General features: G+C 34.5%; 1 protein-coding gene across 1 annotated transcript in view; it reads left to right on the top strand.

Annotated features, from left to right (window-relative positions):
- The window catches only part of Spt5 (Transcription elongation factor subunit Spt5), a 29,735-nt gene that overhangs the window by 5,654 nt on the left and 519 nt on the right, over nucleotides 1-23,562 (top strand). The window contains exons 4-26 of the mRNA XM_089237863.1: nucleotides 599-819; nucleotides 1,964-2,101; nucleotides 3,020-3,119; nucleotides 5,236-5,370; nucleotides 6,413-6,529; nucleotides 6,646-6,741; nucleotides 6,938-7,002; nucleotides 7,682-7,787; nucleotides 9,577-9,652; nucleotides 10,100-10,248; nucleotides 11,939-12,094; nucleotides 12,449-12,546; nucleotides 13,471-13,540; nucleotides 13,665-13,790; nucleotides 14,551-14,679; nucleotides 15,708-15,903; nucleotides 16,178-16,283; nucleotides 17,853-17,974; nucleotides 18,239-18,347; nucleotides 18,436-18,623; nucleotides 20,769-20,903; nucleotides 21,640-21,752; nucleotides 22,981-23,076. Of these exons, the coding sequence (XP_089093989.1) occupies nucleotides 599-819; nucleotides 1,964-2,101; nucleotides 3,020-3,119; nucleotides 5,236-5,370; nucleotides 6,413-6,529; nucleotides 6,646-6,741; nucleotides 6,938-7,002; nucleotides 7,682-7,787; nucleotides 9,577-9,652; nucleotides 10,100-10,248; nucleotides 11,939-12,094; nucleotides 12,449-12,546; nucleotides 13,471-13,540; nucleotides 13,665-13,790; nucleotides 14,551-14,679; nucleotides 15,708-15,903; nucleotides 16,178-16,283; nucleotides 17,853-17,974; nucleotides 18,239-18,347; nucleotides 18,436-18,623; nucleotides 20,769-20,903; nucleotides 21,640-21,752; nucleotides 22,981-23,076 (2,847 nt within the window). The remainder of the gene's footprint in view (nucleotides 1-598; nucleotides 820-1,963; nucleotides 2,102-3,019; nucleotides 3,120-5,235; nucleotides 5,371-6,412; nucleotides 6,530-6,645; nucleotides 6,742-6,937; nucleotides 7,003-7,681; nucleotides 7,788-9,576; nucleotides 9,653-10,099; nucleotides 10,249-11,938; nucleotides 12,095-12,448; nucleotides 12,547-13,470; nucleotides 13,541-13,664; nucleotides 13,791-14,550; nucleotides 14,680-15,707; nucleotides 15,904-16,177; nucleotides 16,284-17,852; nucleotides 17,975-18,238; nucleotides 18,348-18,435; nucleotides 18,624-20,768; nucleotides 20,904-21,639; nucleotides 21,753-22,980; nucleotides 23,077-23,562) is intronic.

The following is a 23,562-nucleotide window of genomic DNA, read 5'->3' as shown; positions in this document are numbered from 1 at the left end:
ATCCTGTTGTAGAGATCTCTTCCAGCCCGGCTTCATGGCAGAGTCTGGAACAAAATGTGTGTACCTAATACAGTCGAATCCTGTTGTAACGAAATCCAAGAGACCGTAGAAATCATTTCTTTAAAATGAAATTTCGTTATAGAGGAATTTCAGGTTTTTGCATTGTTCCTATGTAAATTTATCTGTGGGGGGGAATTAGAAAAGTGTTCGTTAAAACGAGATTTTCCCAATAATGGTATTCATTAAAACAGGATTCGACTGTAGTCTCAGTGCGTATATAGTGTTGTGCCTGATTTTTCAGTGCTGCCATGCAGAAAATGATGAAATAATTAAACGAAACTGTAAGTCCAGACATGGTCCACGCTCTGTCCCATTTTAACGAAATTAATTAAACGAAACTAGAACACCTAGCCAATATTCGTCAAATATTGCCTAGTTAGGTTCAGTAGTTGAACCAAACCATATTATATTATGTTCTTGCACGAGAACCCAAAAATCAGCAGAGGCATGTTTTTTAAATTGGGACATCTAGTCACCATATACATATTGTTAATATTTAGTGATTCATTTTCCTTTATATTTTCTTGGACATTTTCAGGAAGATGACGAAGATGATGAGGAAGATGAGCGTGGAAAGAGGAAGAGGAAAAAACCACGATATGGAGGTTTCATCTTGGATGAAGCTGAAGTCGATGACGAAGTGGAAGATGAAGAAGAATGGGAAGAAGGAGCTGAGGACATCATTGACAGAACCAGGGCCAATGAAGAGAACACCTCTCGTGACATTGACAGTCATAGGCGTCTACAGATGATGTGGACGTAGGTTCCTGTTTTGTTTCCCTTCTAATCTTTGTATCAGTTACATTCATCTTATTTGCATATAAATAACAGTTGCCAAGTCTCCCAGACTCCAGAAAAGTTCTCATATCTTCCAAATTTTGATCATGATTGAAAAAAATCCTTAATTTTGGGGGAATTATTCCCAAAGAATTTAATTTACTTGGAAAAAAAAAGACGGTTGCTTTTGTTTTTTATCCCCGAAATGACATCACAAGTATAAATCGTAGTCATTGTGTCAAATCACAAAAAAATATTCAATTTTTGAGGGGAAAAGACAAAATTTACTAGTTAGTCATCATCAATGCTGCCTTTTGGCATCCACAACTGGCGAGATGACTTGTATTTGCTTTGGTCATGTGTCCCATTTTGGACCCGATACCGATTTTTTTTTTTTTTTTTTGTTGGCAAGATTTGATTCGAGACTAGTAATGGCGGGTAATTTCTTTCTAAAAAAATTGAGTTCACATTCTGGAGCCTTGTTCATTAAAATTTTGAAAGGTGGCAAAATTTTGTCGTTCTCTTTCAGTTTATGAGGAAACAACGGAGGCAAACTGTAATACATCAGAAATCCATGGTATCGCATGTTGGCAAAATATTAGTTGCAAATTGGCAGTTGTGAAATTAAAAAAACGTGACATAAAATTTTGCCATTTGAGCACAGATTTTGGCCTACTAGTCGGCGACGATTGGCGACTTGGTGCTAATTGGTGATGTCTTGCACTATGTCACGTTTTTGAAAGGGTGGAAAAATCCCATCAATTTCACTTTTGTTAATGAAAAATCCCACATTGTTTTTCGGAAATCCTTATTATAGTAATTTTTGTATGGAATTTGGATCAGTGCGAAACCTTTCTAATTCTCATCCTCCAAAGTTGGCAGCTATGAAATAATTTTAAACTGAAAAATTAGCTTTGTTATGCATATGTAATCTTGACCTGTAGTCTGTATGTATTTTAAATTTGTGATATTAATATTGAAAGTTCCTTATCCCTCCTGGAATTAATTACATTGGCTGGACGACAAAAGAAAAAAATAATAATAATGCTTTTTCTTTTTTGAACAGAAGTACATTTTAGTCTGTATGGTGGTCAATATTGTAAAAACATGTTTTTTCCATCTTTAGATCTCAGAAGGAAGATGAGATTGAAGATTATTATCGTCGGAAATATGCTGAGTCCAGTGCAGCTGAGAGAGGATATGGAGAAGGGGACCAGGAGCTGCCAGATGAAATCGCTCAACAGACTTTGCTTCCTGGTGTCAAGTAAGTTTTTCTATCACTTCAATTTATTTTATTTACTTTCATACATGTTCCTTGTTCAATTAGCCTTATGTCTGTACGACAGACTTCTAGTTATCAGACCCTAGTTTAAAAATTCTGCTGGTGACTGGTGTTCGTTTCCTGTGTTATGAGAAAATTATTCCTGAAGTTTTTGTGGTGTTCAAAATTTTCTAACCATTCAAGATAACAAGAATACACAAGTTTGATTAAGTAACAATGATGCTTTTAAGCGATGTTTCTGAAGAATTACTTAATTGAGGCAGCAAGAACATTGCGAATGATCAAAAATTAATGTCACAATATAATTTCATGATATAAATGCAAAGCAAGGAATGACCAAATTTTCTGTATGTCTGTTAAATGTAAACTTAATTGTAATTAGTATTGATCGTACTAAACCAGTGGTTTTAACCTTTTTTATTAGTCCTCCTCCTTCTGATTATCAGTGAGTCTGTAAAGTTGAATTTATATTATCGCACCTCTCTTTAAGTAATCACATCATGGAATGATATGTTTGCATCCCCTGGTTAAGAACCATTGTACCTGACCTCTTAAATTTATGTATATAATCTACTAACATAATTTTGTACTAGTTACATTATCAATGAATAAATTTTTTACTGCATTTAAATCTGTATTGCTATATATTTTAGAGATTTTTTGAAAAGAGTTTGAATGGAATAAAACTTTTTTTTGTAGTTGCCTCATTACTTAAAATATCTATGGTAAATTTTTAAATTATTTCTTCTCTACTGATTTTTTTCCCACACTTGAAGTGGCACATGTTTGACAATGTTATTGGAGGGTTTTTTTTTAAATTTTAGAAATATCAAATTAATGTACAATAGCAACCATATAGTTATTTATAAACAAAATCTCATGAGTTTAATTCTATTTCAGAGATCCAAATCTATGGATGGTTAAGTGTAGGATTGGTGAAGAAAAAGCAACAGTACTCCAGCTCATGCGGAAATTCATTGCTTATCAATACACTGAGGAGGTATGTTGAAGCATTTTTTGAGACTTCGAGTTTTATTTGTGAAAATAAGTGCCAGAGTTGATACAAATACGATACAAATACAAAGGCCACAACAGGCAAATTTCCCAATGAGGTGGCTAAAAAAAGATGTCCATAAGAAATATGGATGCCAAACATTCTAAAAATACAGCAACCCAATGTAAGAGCATGTATCACAAAAAAAGACTAATAGCTAATAATATATAATGCACTGACCATAAAAAAAATATTATGGTGGTCTTATCTAAGTATGGATAGGGTCTCGATTCCTCTAATTTTAGCATCATATTTCTTTTTAAATGTGTCAATTGTGTTAGAATCCCTGTCCTGATCCGCAAAACAAGGTTATTCTGTTTGTGGGAAGAGTTGTCTGGAATCATTCCAATTTTTTAGCCTCACCAATATCTTCCAGTTAGAAACCTGATTCTTTTGATTTTTTGCATCCTTGTAAAAAAATGCTTAAATTGTGTTTCACAGAAATCAAAAATTTCCTGAGAATATCCCCAGTCCTTGCAATCTCAAAGTATCCAGGTTTTCATAGTAAAATATAAGAAATTGCCATTTGTCATCAATTATGGTATCAAAACTGGGCAAAGTTTCTAATTATTGTTAAAGTTTTTAAAAAAAATAAAAGCAAGTCACAAAAAATGAAGGGTTTTTGCAAATCACAGTGGATTTAAATGAATTCTGGGGGGCATTTAACATGATGCATATCGTCCCTTTATGTCAGAAGCATGAATATGTAATGTCCTTGGTAAAAAAGTACATGGAAAATGACGTTTGAATTCTACTCATGTTACTCTATGGAAGTTATTTTCCTAAAATGTTTTGTAACATGTGTTTCAATAGGGATACACATTCATGTTTCAGGCAATGAATGAATGAACGCCAGAACTTTGCCACGGAACTTATCCCGTTGCCGAGATCTCTTCCAGCCCAGCTTTGTGGTAGAGTCTGGAACAACGTGTTTCAGGCAAAACTTAGATATCAAAATAAGGTATCCAATCAGCTGATTAAAAAAAAGAGGAAATTCGCACATTCGTGCTTCTGGTGTGTGGAAGGAATGATATGTGATATGCAGGGGAACGATTCGTAGTTATAATTAGCTTGATTTCAGTGAAGAATAAAAATTAAGTAGACTGTTGAAAATACAGAAAGAAACGACAATTTTTATAAATTAAAAAAAATGTTGGGAGAGCCTAAATTACAGAACAGGAATGTCTCTGGAAAATTAGTCATATGGTAATGACAAAAAAATCCCAAATGTTCCCTTGTATTTGTGCGACATGTTATGTTTTTTGCCACAAAATATTTTGCCACGTGACAAACTACAGATTTTTAGGTTTGGGAATTGGCAATATGCATTTTCCTCTTGGTGTGTGTGTAATCATTTTGGCTAAGAAAAGTAATCCCTCCGTCCTATATGAATTAATTTTCTGAAAGCAAGGGATTTTTACACAACTGTGTGGTATTCATGATTCAACATCTCAAATCATTGAGGTTCATGATAAAATGTGCTTTAAATAATTCAGTGGTTTAGAGATGGATGTAAGTTTTCAATGAAGGAAGATTCAGTGCCTACGATGGGGCATGGAGCATCAACCACCTTTCGTGACAGGATTTGGTTTCCTCAATTAAGGGAAAAATTCAACAGTCCAATCTCCTTACTTGCTGCAATTTTGAGAGAGATCACAGTTATTTCTTCATGAAAAAAACAACTTATCTATTAGACATTGCATTCACTCTGGATGCAAAAATCTGTTACATAGCAACTGCTGAAATCCTTCCTTAGTATTTGGCTATTCAGAAAATAGCTAATGTTGTTGCATCTTTGATAGCAACATGCTGTGTAAAAAATAAACAAATGTTAGTTTTCTGTTATAAGTGCCTGAACAATAACAAAAAATAATATAGAAAAATTGTGAAAGATGTTTCTTTCTATTAATAGTGTTTTCTTTAGTATATTTTTATTTGTCTGAAAGCCAATCACACACAAGACTTACTTTCTCCAAGGTCTTGTATTTTGATATCAGATGCAGATTCTTTCTATTACATTTATTTGGAATGTTCTATTTATATTCAAATTATACTCTTACAGCCTCTGCAGATAAAAAGTGTTGTCACTCCAGAAGGTGTCAAGGGCTACATTTACATTGAAGCTTATAAGCAGACCCATGTTAAGCAGGCAATACAAGGAGTTGGCTCTTTGCGTATGGGCCAGTATCAACAAACAGTAAGTATTACAAAAAAACATTGAAATAATATGAATTTTTAAAATGCTTGCTAAATAAATATATAAATATGCCTATATACTCTTCATATAAAGGTGTCTATATATGCTTACTTGCTTTAAGCTTAAGGTAATAAATAAATGTCAGATTTTTTTATGCTTCATTTTTCCCTTGTGCAGAACCTTCACTATGCAAATTCCAATAGACACGATGCAAGTCCCTTTGATGTACTGCCTGTCAGTGGGCCGTCCCAAGTTTGGTATTAATTTAGTGTGTGCTGCTCGGCTTGCAATGAAATATTTCATGACAGCCATATTTCCAATAAACCGTTCAAGAACAATGCATGTGAACACACCTTAATAATGTGCATTTATATTATCTATAGCTACTTCTCAACTTACGAACACTATCCCTCTCAAGTATTGTCAGTAAATTCAATTGTGTACATGTTGAAATTATATCATTTATTATGACATAGATTACGTTTCCTTTCTATAGTGTTTTTTTCTCTCTCGCTGCTGTAGGCCTGGCTAGTCTTAAATTTCTTCAAAGGTGGTATGCTTTCAAATTCATATATGAGCATGAATTTACTTAATTCATACAATCTACCATGATTTGCAACAAATACATGGTATATCAATCAACTTCAAAACTGTACTTTCCTTGGAAACATAATTCTCCAATTGAGATGAGGAAATTACTCAGGTCTGGTTGAATATTATTGCAACATATTTCCAAGGTTAATCCAAGATTCACCAAATGTTTTGGTTCATAACTCAAAAAGTCTATGTCTATTGCTAGTTAGTCAGGGAGTGGCTGTATATTTAAAATGGTATTTAAAATGCTTTCTTGGAGAGATTTAAACTTGTAATACAAGCAGAGGAATGCCAAAAATTATCTTTATCCATCAAGATATTCTTGAAAATACATGAATTCAGCTTTTTTTAAAAGATCTCACGTACGATGTTCAAAAAGTTTTTTAGGAACAAAATTTATAGTGAATTTTAATGTATTGAAAATTTATAAATTTAATATTTCTTGTAGATGGTGCCCATTAAAGAGATGACAGATGTTCTTCGAGTCACAAAAGAGCAGGCTCAGCTGAAACCCAAACAGTGGGTCAGGTTGAAACGTGGTCTTTACAAAGATGATCTGGCTCAGGTTTTTATATTTTCCAATCTATTTCATGCTAAGCTCATTTGAAGTGATCTTACACATTATGATATACGAGAGACTCATATTTTTTTATAAAAACTGATTTTCTACATATTTTTTAGGTTGATTATACAGATGAAGCACAAAACCTTGTCCATCTGAAGCTCATTCCTAGAGTTGATTACACACGCAAAAGAGGAACGCTGCGCTCCGCCAATGTAAGGATTTCAAATTTGTAGAAAGTACATAGAATATTTGTGGTGTGTGTATCAGAGTTCCACTGAAAATTTATTTGTGCCATGTTTTATGTTTCCAAATAGTTTTTAATGCATCTGAATAATAAGTCTAAGCTAAATGAAGCTGATTATGGAAAAGCATTTGTCAAGTTTTGGTTTCATATCTATATTCCTGTAGGATGCAGAAAAGCGGAAAAAGAGTCGGAAACCAGGTGCAAAATTGTTTGATGTTGATGCCATAAGGTTTGTGTTAATTTTTAGAGTCTGCATGGATGAAGATTTTTGTTAGCTTTTTAGTTGGTTGTGTTAATCCATGCTAACTATTGATTGCTAATATATGTTAAACTAGCCTCTTGTCCAAACAACATGGGAATAAAAGAGGTGTTGATGACTGTGATAGATGAAAACTTTTGTGGAATAAGAGTAATTTGAACACTAGATAAGGCTTATTTGATCATTCAAATATGCTTATTTTATTTTATTTTTTTATCATTCTCGTGGCATATGTGGAATATTTTCATGTTCTGGAGTGCATGAAAAAAAAAAAATTAAATTAAAGCTATTACTTAAAGTGTGATTTAGTTCTGTTCAATACAATGACACTTTCCCGATATCAGAATCAGGTAAAAAATTCTTCTAAGTTGTCCACCTAGACAGTGTATGTGTGTGATCTGAGTCAAGCTACAATGTTGGATAATGCTCCCAAGAACCCATCAAATGACTACCTATCATTCACCTAATCCTTAAAGAGAAAGCAATAACATTCAAAACAAAAATTTTGGTGAAAGTCATTGATTTTTCTGCAAGATTAAAAGTGGAGGGAAAGATGTTGATAATGTAATTTTAATACACTATTCTGAGTTTATTATTTGAAATTTGAAATATTGTATTAATACCACTCGACCCTGCTAATTACTTGCAGAGCTCTTGGTGGTGAAGTCTCCACAGATGGAGATTTCTTGATATTTGAGGGAAATCGTTACAGCCGCAAGGGATTCTTGTACAAGAATTTTGCACGATCTGCCCTGGTAAGATCATTTATTAATTTTCAAAAAAATTGTGTTTATCAATCTTACTTCAATATAAAAAATTCTGAAAGTGTCATTGTACACCAGGGTTGTCCAAAAATAGAAACCCCCTTGTTTTTAGACATTTTTGATACCTTAGCATTACATAATTTCACCCCCCCCCCAAATTCTTGGCCGAAGAATTCACTTCCTTTTTGTTCATTGTTTATATAAATTGCTGACCACCACCAATATTTTTCAGGAACATGAAAAAATCTGCTCTATATATTTTTTTCTAGTTGTTTGAACATGAGATAAATGAACTGTTTTGTTGATAATCACAGGCAGGGGTAAGAAAAAATCTCTACCCATGCAGGACCTATTATTGTCCCCCCCCCCCCAACCCCTTTTTTTCTGGTCAATAAAGAATTTTTTCATTGTTTCAATCAGATTTGACTTTGCCTCTCAGAGTGGTTGCATGTGTCGTATGGCCCAAGAGTCACCCAGATCTCAAGGGGGGCGGGCTGAAATGTTGGAGCATAATTCAATCCCTGAATCATTCCCCTAGAAGGGCAGATCATTGTGTGGGGTAAGAAAAATAAGAAATTGCTCCCAAAATGCTCAGGAATCTCAGACAAGCTGTGCAAACCAACTGAAAGGATTTGACATCCATGACTAGGGCTTAGATACAGTCTGTGTGTGAAGCAGTCTGATCTCAGATGGAACGATGGAAGGTATTTGGTTGTCCGGCATACTCACCTGACTTTGCCCACCAGGGATTATCACTTGTTCTTGGATCTCAAAACACCTTGGTGGTCTGCATAAGCTGATACAGGCTGCTCAAATGGAGAAGGGGGGATGCCCCCCCCCCCCCACCCTGTCCTTTTGCCTATGCCAATAATGCAATGCTTTCACTGAATTGTCCCTCTGCATCAGCCAGCAGGACAAATCTATTTGTCCTACATTCCTGGGGCATGTAAAAATTCTTACCAGTCATGCACCAAAGCAGAATGTTTTGTATGGTTCTGCAACGAGCCCTCAGCTGATTGGTCATTTTCTGTTGTAAAAATCCCCCATAATAGTGTTTTTTCTGCGTTTTTTCCTAAAGTTCTTCCAGATTGTTCTGCAGTAGCACTGATTGTTCTGGAACGTATGTCGCATATTTCGGCATATTCTGATTTGTGGCAGGCATGTATTTTTTTCAACCACATACTCGACTCAGTCACATAAAATACCCCCAAAAACTTTAAACACTTTTCGTGGTTTGATTATGGTTATTGGTGGTCTGGTATTCACAAAATTCATCAATTGAAAAATCATCAGTTCAAAAATTAGTCAATTGAATCATATCCATTCTTCCTATGTCTTTGCAAAACTGGTTAAATATGAAAGAGAAAAACTAATGAGAAAATGTAGATCTTAGTTAAACATTTAATGAGAGCTGAGAGAAGTCAATTTCCAATTTAATACCTTATAACAAGCTTGATTCTGTGAGACGGACTTAAATAAGCAAATAATTTGCTGTTGAATAAGTGATAAAAAAATATATTTCACATTTCTTGAACATGTGTATTTTAAAGCTATCTATAAGGGTCATTTTTTTTTTGTTATTGTATCCTTGTTACATTTGTTATTTTGTTTTTGAAAATTTACTTCTTAATTTTTTTTCCTGGTTATGTTAACAACTATTTCCTATCATTTCATTCACCCTAATGAGAGCTTTCCCCTTACAGGTTGAACATAACTGAATTATTTATTTATTAGAATTATTTTATTTAAACATGATTTAATTATGTTTTTTGTTATCTAGATTATTGATGGTGTGAAACCAACTTTGTCAGAGCTTGAAAAGTTTTCAGAGAAACCTGAAGGTGTGGAGAAAGAGCGTATCCTTTTACAATTATGTGTTATTTTTTTCCCAAATGGTCTTGAGACCTATAAAATTTAACTTTTTCCTCTTTATTGTTACATAACGATAGGAGAAAAAACTCGTCTCCCAATGAAATATTTGATATTAAAGTATTTAATGATTAGCTTGAGAAAGTGTGAAAAACATATATTAATGATTCCCCAAATTCCTCTGGATGCATGTGCAAGAAAATGCTGGACAGATTTATGTGGAGGACATTGATGTGTGATTTGACATTATTTCAGTGACAGATTGGTGTTGAATTGCAAGGCATCAATGCATAATGCTATATCTATTCTTGAAACTCTTCTATGCAAATGTCTTTGTAATTTTTAATCTTCTAACATTGATTTTGAGCTGTTGATTTACTGCTTAAAAAAATACTGCCAGATTGCACAAATTTTCCCTTGACGGCATTAAAAAGTGTGCGAAAGTAATCGGGATCAGGGCCATAGCTTTTCGCCTGGAGACAACGTTCAAGTTGCTGAAGGTGAATTGATCTATCTGCAGGGTAAAATCCTTAGCGTGGATGGAAATAAAATAACCATGCTGCCTTCGCATGAAGACTTGAAGGTGAGCTAATAAACTATTTTATATTTTTTATGCATACTTGAAATTTAATTTGAGTATTTATTGTGTCGTGTTGTTTTTATGAAGGTTGACAAATAAAAGCTTGCATACCTCATTATTCAAGAAACCTGTCTCGAATAGCAAATGAAAATGGGATATGATTATACATTAGCTTTTAAAATATTATCTCCAGTTGATTTCTGATTGTGTACAACCAACTTATTCATTTCACTTAAAAAAAGTTCTAGGCTTCCAGTGATGTTTTCAGCTGCTTTCATGTTGTGATAATAGAATCAGGTGTCAGATAAATGCTCTTTCAAGAGAGGAAAAAAAAACATAATAATCACTTGTGAGTAAAATAACCATTCGATATAGACTGCAGGTGCATGGATTCAAATGCTTCAGATTTACGTAGAAGCCTTTCAATTTTGTGGCCTTATTAAAATCTTCTAATCAAAAACCAGATTATTCTAATTTTTTATTGCCTTTATAAAAAGAATCCTCAAATTGTGCTTTGCTTGTGTGATAAATATCTAATAAAATTTTCTTTCCCCAGTTTCCTTACAATCCTTTGCTGGCCATGTTTCCAAACAAAAAAATTGTGGAAAATTTAAATTTCAAGTATATGGGGAACTGCTGATTGTCATCAAATATTATACCAAAAGTGAACAAAGTTACCAATTATTGCTAAAATCACTGATGGCTGGAATTGAAGCTCTGCTGCTAATCAGTGAACTGTAGATTAAAAGGAATTCTATGAAAGAGAAACATATAAAATGACAAATTATATTAGATAAAGAATATTCATATGTATTATAATAAAATTATCAAATAATAATTCATAAGAAATTACAGTTACAAAATTTTAATCCTTGATTGCAGTGAAGAACAAATAAGCTTCACATCGAAAGAACAAGATCTTCGTAAAAGAAAAAAAGTCAGACAACCAAAACTATGAGAAGAAACAGCAGTGTCCCAAAAAAGTCATAGGGTTATTCATCGTATGAAATCCTTCCAAAAATCCCCCTTTTATTTTCAGACATTATGACATGTTTTCTTCGACAGCAAAATGTTCAGTCATGTGACAAACTAGATTTTTCAAATGTGGCACCTATGCAGGTGTGGGATGACTTAAGTTCCCGCTCCGATTTCTATTGCACTGGCTTTGTGAAAAGAGTGGTGTGACTTCTTATTTCAATCTGAGACCATTTTTCGGATTTGGCCTGCAGTCTGAGTCATTTTGATTTCATACTATGCAGTAGTTACATATCACACACAAAGCTGTTAATATGGGTTTATCATTTACTAGTGCCACCTATTCAAACAATACGTAAAAACATGCATGCCTTTTTCATCGCACAGGTGATTTAGACCTACGGTTGTCACATTTTTTTAACCCTATGTATTCCAGTACACTGAAAAGAAAATTTTTCAGATAAAATGTGTGGTTATCTTTCCAATTTAGTAGACCATTGGTGTACGCCCCAAAAAAAAATTACATAACTCGAACTGTCAGAATAACTCCAGCCATGAAAGTTTGCATTCATCTTTCAAACGTTGTTTGTTCTGATGAGAGTCAAAATTGTTCCGTCAATTGAAATCCCCCCCCCTCTAATTTTTTAAAGTATGACTTGATTGTTAAAATTATCCTTTACTGTAGAATTATTTTTTAATTTTATTTTTTCTTCCCCAGGATCCCTTGGATTTTCAAGCTCATGAATTGAAGAAATACTTCAAAATGGGAGATCATGTTAAAGTGATTGCCGGTACTTACGAGGGTGATACAGGCCTTATCGTCAGGGTGGAAAACAACGTGGTTCTTCTTTTTTCTGATCTCACTATGCATGAGGTAAGATTGGTCAATTCTTACAGGATATCACATTTGTTAAATTTTTTGATGTTTTTAATCATTTTTTCTCAAACATTTATCATATTTGCATTTCTTCAATGATTTCTTTCTTTTTTGTGTAACACTTGAAAGACACCTAAGATATTCAAATCAAAAAAGTATAAAACTAATATATATATATTCTCTCAAACATGTGCGTGCGCACAATGCTATTGGAATATTTTATTTATTTTTTAATCTTAATACTGTACTATGTGATAAAAGTTTGAATTATAAGAGAATCAGTTTTTTATAAATAATTTTATTTATGTAGTGGATCAGAATATATTGTTTACATTTACTTATATCATGCAGATGAAAGTTCGGCCACAAGATTTACAGTTATGCTCAGACATGGCTACTGGTGTTGATTCATTGGGACAGTTCCAGTGGGGTGACCTGGTCATGCTTGAGTAAGTTCAGCATTTAACTTTCATCATATTGCATTTCTTGCAAATTGTATATTAATTATAGATTAGATAATAAATATAGTGAAAACCTTAATGCTTCTAGTTTTAGAAAGGGGGGAATGTTTATCACAGAAATTACAAAGATTTTGGGAATTACAAATTATGTGATGACATGATACCCCAAGACTGAAATCGAAGGGAAAAAGCAGATATTGGGGGTTGACTAAACTATTCATTTTGATTCTTAAAGTGAAGATAAACTTTCTTTCATAATTTGAAAAAAAAACCTTATTTCAAGTATGCATCAAAATTTATACATGTATCTCAGTCTTTGCACAATGTACCATGAATACAATGTACATTTACTTATTGTTGGCAGTTCACATCCACTCGCATGAGGACCACTCGGAAAATGTTTGGCAGCTCTTCAGTAAATTGCATACAATCCACAAAACAGTGATCATCTGGGTTTTTGAAATAAACAGTCTCTTGCCAAAATAACCAGATCTTAACGTGCTGCAAAGCCAATGTTTTTATTACAATAATAGCCATTATCCCAAGGGTATATCAATTTAGTATTATATGAGTTGTCCTGTCGCAAAACTCGTTATGTGCCATCCTGAGTTTTTCACAGAAAGTGAAAAAAAACTTTTGTAGAGTGTATTTTTTGAGCTGACTGCTTTTTAAAATGTTAAAGTTATGCTATTAAAATTTCAAATCTCTAGCAGTCATTTCGGAAAAGACACTCGTATGTTCCTATTTCACTCTTTCTATAAAATATATCCGAATGGCCCTTTACGAGTTTTGCAACTGGACAACTCGTATCTTCCTAACTTTTTAAGACATTTTTGTGTATCTTGAACTTTATTTCTCATCTGTACACTGAACTGCTGTATTGACAACTGAAATGTTCTTTCTTAATTGCAGCCCACAAACTGTCGGTGTTATCGTCAGGCTTGAGAAAGAGTATTTCCATATCCTAAATATGCATGGCTCTGTAAGTTTCCATTGGTCATTAGCGTTCTACATGTGATTAAAATTAGATAATTTATGCTTTTGTATGGTCTTGCAATGGTTACTTCTCTAATATTTCTTGGTTTTTCAACTATTTTAAATTTGAGGTTGTTAAAGTCAAGCATCAAGGCGTTTCTAAGAAGAAAGATACAAGGCGAGCTGTTTCACTTGATTCAGAGCAGAACCAGATTCAAGTTCGAGACATTGTCAAAGTTATCGATGGCCCTCACTCAGTAAAGTTTTCATTTTAGAACATTAGAGTTAGCTTTGTATAGCAGCGGTTCTCAACCTGTGTTCCTCATGTGGCTCTGCTGCTGCTTGAAGAAAATTAAGTAAATCAGTGAATTTGACAAATGAATGAAAAAAAAGGGGCCTACAAAGGTCTGCCAGAGAAATATATTTCAAAAAAATGTGTGCGAGTCAAAAAAAAAAAGGTTGAGAACCACTGGTGTATATTGAAAAAAAATGATGGTTACAATCTGTTTTTCATACACAATAGCTATATTTAATATCGCATAATGTGTCACAGTTGCTGTTTTGAGTTTTCACTATAAAACCCTGATTTAATGTATACAGTCAAACCCTTATTTAATGAATCAGATAAAACTGACATACTAATTATTTAAATCAAAGAAAAACTTAGTTGAGATCACACAAATTTTCACACAGGAACTGCTAAAAATTAGTTGAATCGAGGATTTCGTGATAGTCCAATTGTATTTTTGAATTCTCTGTATGAATATTCATGATCCTCTTGATACTAATTCAACAATTAAAAATGTTTCTTCCATCAGATTTGTTAAATTAAAGGGTTTGACCACATATATATATAATAAAAACTGACTGCAGATAGCGAAATATTGATAAAACATTCTGTAACAATTATTTTTTTTCTGCGCATAATCCTGTATTAAAAATTTACCTAACACTGATAATGCATATGCACAGTGGCACAGTTTCTTGTTCATTTTCATGTTTTGATTATGTTTGCAGGGAAGGCAGGGTGAAATAAAGCATCTTTACAGGAGTTTTGCATTCCTTCATTCTCGTATGATGTTAGAAAATGGTGGCATCTTTGTTTGTAAGACGCGCCATCTTGTCTTGGCTGGATCTGGTGGTAGAGTAAGTATTCACCCTGTAATATTGTGTCTACTGATGTTCTACTTCCATATGTTGTTAGTTATTTTTGCTATCACATAAGGGTTTCTCTCCAGACCATCCAAAGTGGTTACTGTTTCTAAAAAAAGCGGTGTCATTTTTATAAGCTTTTTTACACTGCAATATTAATTTGAATAAAGTTTATTCAAAATTATCTGTGAAAATTCACAATGTGTTGTCAAAGAGTAAAGAAATTGAAAAAAATATAAAGCTCGGTCATAATGTAGTCAGTATTCTTTGTCTTGGGAGACGAAGTGTTTATTATAAAATTCAAGTGAGTTCACTCTAGGAGATCTCCTTTCTATGCCATGTCACCATGACTCACCAGTCTAGGCGCATCCTAGTGGCGGAAACCAGACTTCAGCATCACCACCAGATCACGTTCTTTCTCTGGGGGAATATGCAGAAGGGATATTTAACTGTCCTGTTAATCTTTCAAAATTAATAAAGCCATAATTCAATACCATGAACTTCCATCAGAGGTGTCTGACAGGGCTTCGAGATGAGTATTATCATTTTTTACGGTTTTTTCAATCTGTAAATTCACTATGGAGGGGCCAGGAAAAAATCTGACTGGGGGCCTGCCTAAGACCCCAGCCTAGGGAACTGCTGAAGGATGTGGGGGGGGGGGGGTATCATGTTCAGTACTCAATGGTTCTTTTGGAACTGGTCAGATTTGGTATTGATTGCATTTTGATGAGAATTAAATGTCTGTCTCTATACTCGTGACATGTTTTGAACTCATCACCTTATTTAAAAAGAAAATCTGCCTGTGTTGGCTTAGTTTATTTCGAACAGTACTTCTGCTCACCCCTGTGTAAAAAAGACAGGTAAGAGGACTTGCTAGATCAGTTTTGTAATGATTGGTTTTGGCACTTGTCATGAGTTTGAGTGAATTATTGATGAGCACTAAGGTACTTTTGTATTCAATGTTTATTTCTTAAGATCGATATTATCAAAATAATTGATTTGTATCCCTGTATTTTTCATAGGCAGTTTCAGATCACTCTGGGAGATCTCCTTTCCATGCTATGTCACCCCGACTCACCAGTCCGGTGCATCCTAGTGGTGGAAACCAGACTTCAGCATCACCAGCCAGATCGCGTTCTGTCTCTGGTGTTGCTCGGGGAAGAAGGGACAGTGACCTCATTGGACAGACTGTTAAAATTACTCAGGGTCCTTACAAAGGTGATAATTTTTGTTTGTGTCATTTACACTATATTATTGTCGTTTCTCATTATAACACACATTCAGGTTTTTGCACCTGATAGACATTCGGTTGAATTAGGACCTAGATAAAGTCGTCTGTTGTGCTGCACTTTTCTTTGTCTTTCATTATGTTTGATATAACGAGGAGTTGCTATATGTAAGGGGGAAATTTTTTCTTTCTCTCTTGCTTCTCTGTGCATTTTCGATATAATTTCAATGTGATATATTTTTGTTTTCCTTATTCCAAATCTAGGCCATATTGGAATTGTGAAAGATGCTACTGAAGCCACAGCACGTGTGGAATTGCATGCTAAATGCCAAACTATATCTGTGGACAGGGCCAGGCTTGCTGTTGTTGGGTGAGTTTCTTATAGGTTGATAAATTTTTCAGGTGGTTAGAAGTGCTGTGTAGCAAATTCTGGCATTATTTGACTTTGTTTGGATTTCAAATACAAATACAAAGCTACAACACAGACAAAATGCCCAATGAGGTGGCTGAGAAAAAGATGCCCATAACAAATATATATATCATATATTTCTAATATATGATATGCTCTTCCGTCTTTTATTTTATATCATATATTAGAAATATATGATATAAAATAAAAGACGGAAGAGCGGCATAGTGTCTATGCCACTCTATGCTTTCAAAAGCATAGAGTACTAATACCAAACACCAATGCTGACCATATCGCTACATTGCTATTTACTGCCATTAATGAGATTGGTTGGAAATGAAGGCACTGTCTATCGATGATCGCCTCAAGCTCGTTAGGGAAAATATCTTATCTATATACTCCCTTGGGTTTGAACCTGGGACCGTGAGAGCAACCTTTGCAGTGGTAGAGACGAGTGTCTTACCACCATGCCACTCGGGCGCAAAAGCATAGACTGGCAATGTATTTTCTAGTTTAGAGTTGTATCAGTTTTTACCAATCTTGACCTCTTCAAAATGTTCAAAACTCAATCTTTTCCAAACTTCAAATCTTTTCCCATTAATTCCTTAAAAGTAGTGTCGTGAGAGTGCTATACTTTAATAACCCAATTTAATTAATGACTGAAGAAGTAAAGTATGAATAATAAATGCATATTAGTTAACTAATTGTGCTTAGGTGCAGATTTCTGTTTACTTGAATAAAATTAAATTCAAACCATGATAAAAAAAAATGACAAAAATCAATAAATGATCATTATAAATTAGGGTTGGGTTGGCAATGTTTTAGATCCAATATACAGTTAAAACCCGAGTACAGTAAAACCCTTCTTTTGCAGACATTTTTAAGAAAAAAACATTTGTTCATAAAAGAGGTGGTGACTGGGTTTTCAAATGCACACGTTTATTATATAAGGGAATTATTTGGTCACAATAGAGTGGTTAAAAGTGGCTTTCCTGTATTTATCATGGTTTTTACTGTATTGGCCACAACCCTTGTATCTTTAAAATGTCCAAAATCTCCACCTCGTAACTATACATGAACATTATGGCATGAAGTTGAAATATCTTTAAACAGATAAAAAAAATCATTGTTCAATTTAAGAAAAAAAGTTAAATACTGGAAAATTGGTTGCTGTTTGTTTCAACCATTTGAAAATGTGTATTGTAAGCCACTTAAAATTGTCAAAACTAATATCAATATATAGGCATTTGAAACACATCCCTGGTCAAAATGGATGTGATTCTGTTTTCTAACAAAAATTTTCTGATGCTTGTTATAAGTAGAAATTGATTTGAATTTAAAATTTAATATGAAAAATAGTTAAAACTGTTACTACATCAGTTTTAAAGATTAATGTATTTCAATAATATTGGCCAATTTTGACTGGTTGAAATTGGTGTGACTGGCCAAAATTGTAACCCTGCTGTAGCTGTGTAATTATCTTCTTTGCTTTCAAGAAGTAAATTTTTACACCATTAATTGTTATCGTAGTGGACCTACCAAAGGGAATCTGTCGAGTTACAGCAGAACGCCGATGTATGGTAACCAGACTCCAATGTATGGAACAGGTTCCAGAACACCGATGTATGGCTCTCAAACACCTCAGTATGAAGGTCAGTTTGCAAAAACCATTTCTATTAATTTTAGCTCTAGTTTATTTTAAAAAAATATACAATTTTGATATAATTCTATGTATCCAAACAATTTGTAAATTTTTTTTCACCTTGAACAATCTGAACACAGGGGCTCCTAGTTTTTCAGCTAAAGTAGAGATAGGAATAGTGCTCAAAACATTCAGGGATCATGATGTATCTTACTTCAATGGATTTGGGTATTAAAGAAGGGACTCAATTCACAGTTTTTGTTTTTCTTTTCAGCTGGAAATAGGACTCCTCATTATGGCAGCCAAACTCCACTCCACGATGGAAGTCGAACTCCTAGTCATGGAAACGCTTGGGATCCATCCAATGCGAATACTCCAGCCAGGTGACTATGGACAACAGGCATAGAATTTGATTGTGCTTTATGCGAAATAACTAGTTAAATAATGAGCTAAATTTTTTTAATATATCAGGCCTGACTTTGATGACTACCAGTTTGAAGAAAACTCTCCATCGACTAGCTATAACCCTGCGACTCCAAGGTACCAGCCTGAAACGCCACAGGGACCATACACTCCCCAAACGCCTGGCAGTGCCATGTTCAATACAGATCATAACTATTCCCCATATCAGCCCACACCATCACCAACAGGATATCCAGGTAAGACAAGTATCTCAATTAGCAAGCACATTAATGTCATTTGATACACCTGGGGTGGGGGGGGGGGGCTTTCTGGAATGATTTCAGGGAGCTTGGGTAAAAAAATGATCAACTCTTTATTTTTGTATTTTAAATATCTTAAAAAGGGGATGAATGGCTGAGGGATCTGTGAAACACAAAACGTTAAGAACCCCTGATATAACTCCCCTTCCCTCCTGTCTGGTAATTTCATTTTATGCATTTACAAATATTAAAATTGTAATGCTGAAAACCCTCTTTGGAGGAGCAAAACATCAACTGAATTTTATCAATAAACTAATTAATTACATGTTTGGATGAATAAATGCTGCACAAGGATATTCTGTCAGCAACGCTGATTTAAAAAGACATTAACGACGGCATAAGCTTGATGGCCATGAAGATAATGCAGCCTCTTGACATGACATTAAGTATGATATTTGTTTTCCATTTCCATAAATATGTTAAAGTTTTGCTACTTATTCCCTTTGCTATAATCATGCCAATACTATAGCAGGGTTTCTGGGAAGTCAGGGAAATGAAAAATTATGAAGGACAATGTAAAGTGTTTGTGTGGCAAAAGTCAGAGTTCTATGAAAGTTGAAAAAGAAAATTTCGAAATTTGGAAGGTTAAAATTTTGAATTATATTTCTTTTGGAGTTTTTTGGTCAGGGAAATGATCAAGCAGATTTTGCTGAGGGCCCTTTATTTAGTGAGATATATATGTTCTGCTGAAAGTGTGCTTTTTCTGATCACCTTTTTCAAAGGTGATCTGGGTTTTTCAAAGTGGTGTTTGTTTCTACAACTTATGTTCCTACAGGGTTCTCCTTAACCTGAAATGTCGGGGAAAATCAGGGAAATAAAAAGTGGTCAGGGGAATGTGTAAAACATTTTGCAAAAGTTTGGGATACATACAGATATTTGACAAACGTTTTATAAAAAAAAAAAAAAACTAACTCGAAAAAATTCGAATTTGTAAGATTGAAATTTGGGTGGAATGTAGTTTAGACCTCTTCAGAAAGTCTCCAACTGGGGCACCTCGGAAACGTTTGTTTGTTTACCTTCTGCTTCAACTGGATTATACTGCCTTCTCGGTCTGCTTGGGCTTTAATCCTGCTTAGTGAATAATATTGCCATGTAGAGAATTGACATGCTTTTCCAGTTGTGGTGAAAACAGAGTTCATAATTACAGTCCGGGGGCAGGGGCCCCTTTTAATGGCCGGAGGAGGGAAGCCGTTTGCGAGCCGCAGGGCCGCGCCGAACGAAGTTCAGTTTACAGGTGCATCAACTGACTTGCATATTCACATGCACCTATGTTAGTGATTGGATGGAACGTTTTCTGCACTGTTGAACTACGTGTCATTTCACTTCCATCGCACGTTGTTGCAGGATGTTCTGCTCAGTCGCGTTTCAGCACCAATTTTTTTAAATTCTTGATGGTGCTGAATAGCTTCTGTTGGGTCGAGGCCTAGTAACTTGCAACCCCGCGGAATTCATTTTTCTGGTGATTTTAATTTTGTATTGTCGCGACTTAATTTTAAAGTAGTAAGAGTTTACCGCCCATTCAATTCCGCATGGATTATTTGAATTTATTATATGCATTTTGGATTATTTCACATGTGTGTGCCCTAATGATTATCTTACGTGTTTGTGCCTTAAGGATTATTCCCATTTCTATGGGATTATTGCTGTGTGGTGGAGGATGTAAATAAAACAGGTGAGGGGTAAAAAAAAAAACCGTTTTATTTCCCTTTCGCAGGGTTCCATTAGACTCGGCACTGCTTTTTCACCAAATTATACCTTCTCCCAGTCAAGAAGTAGTGTTATGTTGGTCTGGGTTTAAGCATGTTTCAGAATTGCCACACACATGGGTTTTCTCCTCACACAATACTGGACCTTTCTTTACTTTTCTCGCAATACGATGGCATTTGTGACTCGAAAATCCGCAGCAAGCTGTAGATGGTTTCGATTAATTTGAACTAATCGAAACGATGGCTTCAATTAGTTCGAAATACTGGATTTGATTAATTAAACACCATTTCCTTTTATAGATCAAAATTAAATATTTTTTAGATTTTATGATTTTTCTCATTTTGTTTGAAATATTTTTCTTAAACATTTTTTTAGGTCAAAGCCCCACTACTTATGGAGCCTCGCCAAGTCCATCTGGATATGCAGGAACTCCATCACCATCCACTTACATGTACGGTAGCCCTAGCGGTTTAGCGATGACACCTGGTGCTCCGCCAACACCTGGAGCAGGTTAGTTAAATCACTTTCTTTTATTCTTGTTCTGTATGAATTGCCACTCTTCCCCCCCCCCCTCGTTTGTTATGTATGAATTTGTGATTGTGGCAATGGTTTGATATTTTTCAAATTGAATTAGTTACATTGTTGTTGAATTTGCTGGACTATGAGATAACCTTGTCCTATTCCCCATTTAAAACATTCTCCCACTTACAGTATTTTTCATTGTGGTTTTTTGAAAAACATTATAAGCGGTATCCACTGTAATTCATTATTGGAGGGGAAAGAAATTCTCTAAATAGCCAGTATCAATAACTACAGACTTTTTGGAATCCGAAATTGGCGAGATGACTTGTATCTGCTCTGACCATATATCCTGTTGATTTTGTATGTCCCATTTCAGGCCTGCTAGTGAATTTTTTGTTGGCGAGATTTAATTTCAGAATAGTAATGCCTTTAATCTACAGGTTGGTGATTAGTGGTGAACTTGGTACTAATCAGCGATGGCTTGTACGATGTTTTGTTTTGGCAAAGGGGAAAAATTCCTATAATTTTACTTTGAGTTATAGAAAATTCCTACATTGTTTATAAAAAATATCCTTTTTATATTTATTTTTGTTTGGAACGCAGATTTGCGCAAAAACCTCCCTAATTCTCATGTTAAAAAGTTGGTAGCTATGCAGTCCATTGTATCAATTGCTGCTAACTTTTCTGTGCTGTATTGCTGAAAACTTTTTACATCTGTCCATAGGTTTAGAACATGCTGCTGTGGAATGGCAAACTACAGACATAGAAGTAGTCATCCGAGACACACATGAAGATGATGGGCTGAGTGGCCAAATTGGAGTCATCAGGGGAATATCTGTGAGTTTTGGATAGGATTTCATTCATCTTATTGCACTATATATATTTCATGATTGCACAAATATATATTTCCAGGGTTCGTACGGGTCAGGGAAATCAGGGAAAATGGTCCATTTTTGTTTTAAAACCTGGAAATTTCAGACAACTTGGAAATCGCCATGATTGTCTGATTGGGGGAAAAAGGTCGGTAAAAAAAAATTCCATTGGGATAAAAAAAAGGGAATTCGGATAACATCGTAAATATTGATAATCCGTAAAATATCATAATATATCGCAAAAAGAACTATAGATACTGCCGAAAAGGAACGAGGATTTCGTAAGTCAGCTTGGAAAAACGTATTGCTATTGTAACCTTATCGTAACTCTTTCTAGTGTTTCCAGAAACAACATAACTGTGCATCGTAGAAAGCCATGGGTACAAAGCTCAGTTGCGATAATTTCGTAAGTTGACCAGTTAGCAACGGCGGATGATGCACGTGTGTATTTTATTTTCCACGTGGGTATTTTATTTGAAAACAATGAGTTGTGTAATTAAACTTGTGTGGCCGATAAAAACCTGAATCGTCAGTAGGCTGATTGGAATTGAAGCAGTCAAAAATGACCTGTATAAATTGTGGTGTCCGCTTTGCGGCAAAACTCGCAACATGGACATAAGTTATCCAGAACCATGCCAAGCATATGAAATCAGAGGAGTTCAATGAACAACCCCCAATTGCTAAACTTAACGGTTCTAGTGCTTACACGTGTGCAAGCCAACTGTAAAAAGAATTTTGATGCAGTGAAACCAACTACATCTTTGACTAATTATGTCACAAACGAAACAACTGTAAAGGCTTAAATCTTGTGGGCATTGAAATTGTAGAAAAGGGAAATCTTTCATTTCTTAATGGTGTTCCATTTTTCTTCTCCATCAGGCGTATTTGAAAAGCATAAATGCATGTAAAAAAATTACGATAATGATGGCATTATGATATTGTAATTAAATTTATTAATTTATATAAATTTTTTGATTTAAAAAAAAAACCTGGAATTTTTTGAAAATTTAACTGGAAAACCTGGAAAAGTCTGGGAAATTTTTTTACAAAAATGAGTATGAACCCTGTATTTCACTTATTTGCTGGGTTGTGTCTGACAGTGATTTTAGTTATGGAAATTATCATAATAAAATTATTTTTTAAAGAAAGTTGATAGAAAATCTTTTATTGAAAGATTTATTTATTTTTGTCAGGGTGGTATGTGCTCTGTGTTTTTGCCGAAAGAAGACAGAGTCTTGAACATTATGGCAGAACATTTAGAACCATCCATACCCCATCAAGGAGACAAAGTAAGTTGTATATTTTAGCACTGTGTTTGATCTTTTTCTCTGTACAACACTGGTTGTGAAAATGCCAAATTTATTAATCAGTGACATTATAGAAGTTATTTGGACTGTTCTGTTCACGTAAACAATGAATTTTTCTTAACTTTTCTGCCGCTTCAGAGGTGATGTATTTCATATTTTCCTCGCTACTCAAATTATTTTTCTTTCACACTGCTCTGCTATTAATCTGAATTGTTGCTTTTATTGGATTGATTGTGCTATTCATCTTCTGGATGAGCTGAAATGGAATTTGTGGTTCTCATTGTGATGAGATCCACGCGTTATTCCTTTTTATTTGCTCTCTTCTATCAAAGACTTTTCTACTGCAATTTAATTAGTATTGAAAGTCGTTGCTTTCCTCCTGTAACTTACGACAATTTTATAGAGCTGAAATGTTTCGGGAGGGGGAGGGCATACATCTACATGTACCCTCTCCCAGAAACATTTCAG

The sequence above is a fragment of the Pholcus phalangioides genome, unplaced genomic scaffold (assembly GCF_987345545.1).
Source record: "Pholcus phalangioides strain wild (caught in Gottingen) unplaced genomic scaffold, Ppha-v1.0 ptg000010l_1, whole genome shotgun sequence".
In the NCBI taxonomy this organism is placed as follows: domain Eukaryota; kingdom Metazoa; phylum Arthropoda; class Arachnida; order Araneae; family Pholcidae; genus Pholcus; species Pholcus phalangioides.
Note: the sequence above shows the minus strand (reverse complement) of the source record. Positions and strands in the feature narration are given on the sequence as shown.